General features: G+C 45.3%; 1 protein-coding gene across 1 annotated transcript in view; it reads left to right on the top strand.

Annotated features, from left to right (window-relative positions):
- Nucleotides 1-949: 949 nt before the first annotated feature.
- The window catches only part of LOC123060592 (probable serine/threonine-protein kinase At1g54610), a gene marked incomplete at its 5' end in the record, with an annotated part of 6,077 nt that continues 2,377 nt past the window's right edge, over nt 950-4,649 (top strand). Inside the window, 5 exon segments of the mRNA XM_044483367.1 lie at nt 950-1,284; nt 2,272-2,556; nt 2,683-3,000; nt 3,102-3,329; nt 3,798-3,898. Of these exon segments, the coding sequence (XP_044339302.1) occupies nt 952-1,284; nt 2,272-2,556; nt 2,683-3,000; nt 3,102-3,329; nt 3,798-3,898 (1,265 nt within the window).

A 4,649-nucleotide genomic window follows, 5' to 3' on the forward strand; every position in this document is an offset into this window, starting at 1 on the left:
ATAAGGCCATGGAGGCGCTGTGGACCGTGACTCTTGCCGGCGGGAGGGGTCTTGCTTCTTTTTAGATGTTTTTGTAAGTTTGTTTAGGGTCTGTGACCTGCTCGGAAAGGCAAGACGATGGCGGCTCTCTAAAGATGGAGGACGTGTGGAGGTGTGTCCCGTTTCGATGGTGCGTCTATTGTCGTCGGAGGACGAGTGGAGATGTGTCTCTGGCGGATATCGTTTGATTCGGTCGGTGCTGGTCTTCATTGGATCTTTTTGGATCCAGTTTTTGCTTGCCTTCGTTTATGTGTTTATAGGTTGGGTCCTTTCGATCTATACTTCTTTTCATCGGTGATAGTTGATGTTCTGGTGCGATGGTTCTATGAGGTCTTAGCATGCCGACTTCCCGACTATCTACTACAACAAGCTTGACCCGACTCTGGTGAGGAAGGGGTGATGACGGCGGTACGCTTTCGGCTCATTTTAGTGCTTGTAGTCATCGCTAGGTGATGTACAGATATATATATGTTATTACTATGTTCTTGTAATGTGTGGGCCTCTATGCGAACAAAATTTTAAAAGCATGTACCAGTAAATACACAATCATAGAGGCGTACCCATGAAAAAACTCCCAAAGAAGCAGGTCGAAGCAGCCAAACGATGATGATATCACGGCACACCCTCAGGGAAAGCCTGAAATTACGCAAAGGTCCCTCTCTCCTCTCGCCGTCTTCTTCACCCGGCTGTTGCTAGTCAGTCTCCCACTACTCGCCCGCCTCCACTGCCAGGTTCCATCCACCCCCTCTCCCTCTCCCTCTCCCACTCCAAACCCTAACCGCACTCCCCCGCAATTCGCTGGAACCCCGAGATCCGCTCCCCCGCATGCCGTGACTGCCCCGGCGGCGCGGCAGGCCGGGCCGAGCGACCCGCGCGCCCCTCCGGCGCCGTTGCAGCCGGCGCCCTGTCACCATGGGCTGCGTGTGCGGCCGCCCCGCGGCCATCGACGACGGCCGGTGCGTCCAGACGCCCCCGCCGGCGGGGAAGCTCTCGGCGGCGGGAGCGGCGGTGCCGAGGAGGGAGGAGGAGGCGCGGAAGCAGGCGCGGGCGCGGGATGAGGCGCTGGAGAGGAGGCGGGCGGCCGCGATGGCCATGGCGGCGTGCCAGGTGCGGAGCCCCGTGCCGAGGGCGCTGGAGGCGGAGCAGGTGGCGGCCGGGTGGCCGCCGTGGCTCGCCTCCGTCGCCGCCGAGGCCGTGCGCGGCTGGGTGCCGCGCCGCGCCGAGTCCTTCGAGAAGCTCGACAAGGTCACGCTCTCTTCCTTTCTCCGCCGTCCGTTTCACATTTTGCTTGTAGCTCTGGTCTCTGCTCCGGGACACCGGAACAGTAAAAATCAGAAAAATTTGTCCTGCAATCGTTGCCTCTCCTTCTCTTCCGGATTTCTGTTACACGACGAGGAATTACGGCGATTCATTTCCCTTCTTTACTCTTTCTTTATTGATTGCTTTAGTGGATGCTTGGGATTTGCAAAATCGCGCTGTAACCGGGGAATTTGCCTTTTTTTCAGTGGTAATAACTGGTAGCTGGGGACGACTGGTAACAGTAAAATTCTGTTGTGAGTGGAGGATGGCTTTTAGTATCTTGGATGGGAAAATGCGGTGGTCTTTTCTTTCTTTTGGACTTGTTTTGTTAGTCTCAGTGGAACATGGAACCTGGAAACGTTAGACAGTAGTACTACGCAATCCCTGCCATTAATGGGGCAATCCTTTCTTCCCGGGGGCTAGTTTGGATAGGCAAAAAATAGGCCCAATCTCTTCAGGTTCACATGGATCTTAGTTTAGTTCCCTTCCCATCTTAAGGAATTACGCTTATTCCCTTCCATCCCAGCAGCCCTTGCTAGATATATCGCGACAAGGTTCGAGTAAGGCTGTGTCTACTTTCAGCTACACATTGCTTCCCCGCGAAAGATAAAAATGGGCGGTGCTAATAACGGGATCAGACTTTTCACGTTGTATTGAACTACATTAGATGGTAGGGTATGGCCATATGGGGGGAGGCATTCTGTCCTCCATGCTGTTGATACGTTTGGTTTGCACTTTTAGCTTGAAAAGCAATGCATTGTTTCTCGAACTTGCATTTTTGGCTGTAACTTGTGTACATAGATGCTTGCTGAATTAAGTTGTCGGTTTCTGCACATAAATGTCACGTGGTTTAAGTTTAATTTAAAATATTCTGTTCAATCATTGTTCCTTTCTTTCATTATCCAATAAAAATCATTGTTCTTTTGTATTCAGATTGGTCAGGGAACATACAGTAATGTCTACAGAGCTCGTGATCTTGAAAAACAGAAGATTGTTGCTCTAAAGAAAGTACGCTTTGATAATTTGGAGCCCGAGAGTGTGAAATTCATGGCCAGAGAAATCCTCATTTTGCGACGGCTTGATCATCCAAATATTATTAAGCTGGAGGGTCTCGTAACTTCGAGGATGTCTTGTAGCTTATATCTTGTTTTTGAGTACATGGAGCACGACCTAGCTGGCCTAGCTTCTTTTCCTGGACTAAAATTGACCGAGCCTCAGGTACATGGTATTCCGATGCACGGGTGCTTAGTGCATTCTCATTCAATATAAACCCCTTAATTCGCATGCAGCATTTACTTCACACATGGTTAGAACATTCAGCTAATGAGCATGATTTCTTTACAGGTTAAATGTTACATGCAACAGTTACTCCGAGGCCTTGAGCATTGTCATAGTCGTCACATTCTGCACCGTGACATTAAGGGTTCCAATCTCTTGATTGATAACCGAGGCATACTGAAGATAGCTGATTTTGGCTTAGCAAGTTTCTTTGATCCTGAACAAAGGCACCCTTTGACTAGTCGTGTGGTCACACTTTGGTATAGACCGCCAGAACTTCTGCTTGGTGCCACGAATTATGGCGTTGCTGTAGATCTGTGGAGTACTGGCTGCATTCTTTCTGAGCTATATGCTGGCAAGCCTATTATGCCTGGTAGAACAGAGGTATGCTATCAAGCTCTTTTCTTACTCGAAGCAAATGCAACAAGATATAATGTTCTCAATTTTGTCATAAAACCAACTTGTGTATACTATTCTTTCTGCAGGTTGAGCAGTTACATAAAATATTTAAACTCTGTGGTTCGCCATCAGAGGACTATTGGAGGAAGTCTAAACTTCCCCATGCAACCATTTTTAAGCCACAGCATCCATATCCAAGGCGTGTTACAGACACATTTAAAGACTTTCCTTCACCTGCTCTAGCATTAGTAGATGTTCTTCTTTCAGTAGACCCAGCTGAGCGACGGACAGCATCTTCTGCGTTGCAAAGTGAGGTATTAAATTCCTTCTACTTTTCTCCAGTGTCAAGAGACAATTCTGTTTTGTTATTTTGGACTCGTACATGTTATATTTGATCAAGTACATTAAACCATTTCAACCTTCCTTTTTTTGTTTCTTAAATAAAACAGCTTTATTCTGATTGGAATTTTAACATTTTATAATTAAGAGTTCATCCTAGTTAGCTGCATTGTCTAAGAGAGTCACCGTTCTCTAGTTGGGTCCAATTGTTTGGATCATTGATGATACTTATAAACATATAGTGCTACCTGTTTCTGTGGTCTACTTGATGTGTATATCTGTTGGAAAATGTTGTAGCTTGCAAACTGGAGCTAGCTAAAAACAGTTCACAATTAATTATTGAGTTGAATGTGTAAATGCTACCCTATGATACCATCCACGATTTTGTTTTGTTCTTATTGATTTAGAAATTTTACAATGTATTTATAATTATGTTTTTGCAGTTTTTTACAACAAAACCATATGCTTGCAATCCTTCAAGTCTGCCAAGATATCCCCCCAGCAAAGAGTATGATGCAAAACGCCGAGAGGAGGAAGGTCGAAGGTACTCTCAACCAACTTATTCTCTTCAACTGAGAACATTCTTATAGAGTTGGGATGTTCTGCTGACCTGATGTCATTCTTATTTTATTTTCATATAGAAATTTAAACATAGTTTTGCAATCAAATAAGGCTCTTTATTCACACTAAGCAAGTTGCGCTAGTATCTTCATTACCTCATCGAATGCCTAACTTGTGGTAGCCCATATCTCAAAAGTCCATATATTTGCTTGGTTATGAACTTGAACTTACCTGCACAGTTTGTTGGAAGGAAAACCATTCAATGCCACCGGATAACTCGATAGTTCTACGGGCTGCAACTAAATAACCACATTCTCCTTCTAGGCCATCACTGTAACCATTTTGTCCTAATGATATTTATTTGTGGACACAAGGAACACAATGGAAAAATTCTCATGGTGAAAGCATTTGATGAAGAGAATCTGAAATCTGATACCATGGAATGGATAAGCACTTATGTGGGGGCATATCATGCAACTGATAGTTATTCCATCTTTTCATTACCATAAAAGACTATCTTTCCACTCGTGAAATATAGAGTATCTCTACTATCTTATGAATAAGCACTTATGTGGGGGCATATCATGCAACTGATAGTTATTCTATCTTTTCATTACCATACACGACTATCTTTCCACTCTATCTCTACTATCTTAAATTAGAGTTAGTGGTGGTAGTGGTCAGTTCACTCCCCCAGTCCACCCCAATCTCCTGCATCCATCTAGAACCCACCA

The sequence above is a fragment of the Triticum aestivum genome, chromosome 3A, assembly GCF_018294505.1.
Source record: "Triticum aestivum cultivar Chinese Spring chromosome 3A, IWGSC CS RefSeq v2.1, whole genome shotgun sequence".
In the NCBI taxonomy this organism is placed as follows: domain Eukaryota; kingdom Viridiplantae; phylum Streptophyta; class Magnoliopsida; order Poales; family Poaceae; genus Triticum; species Triticum aestivum.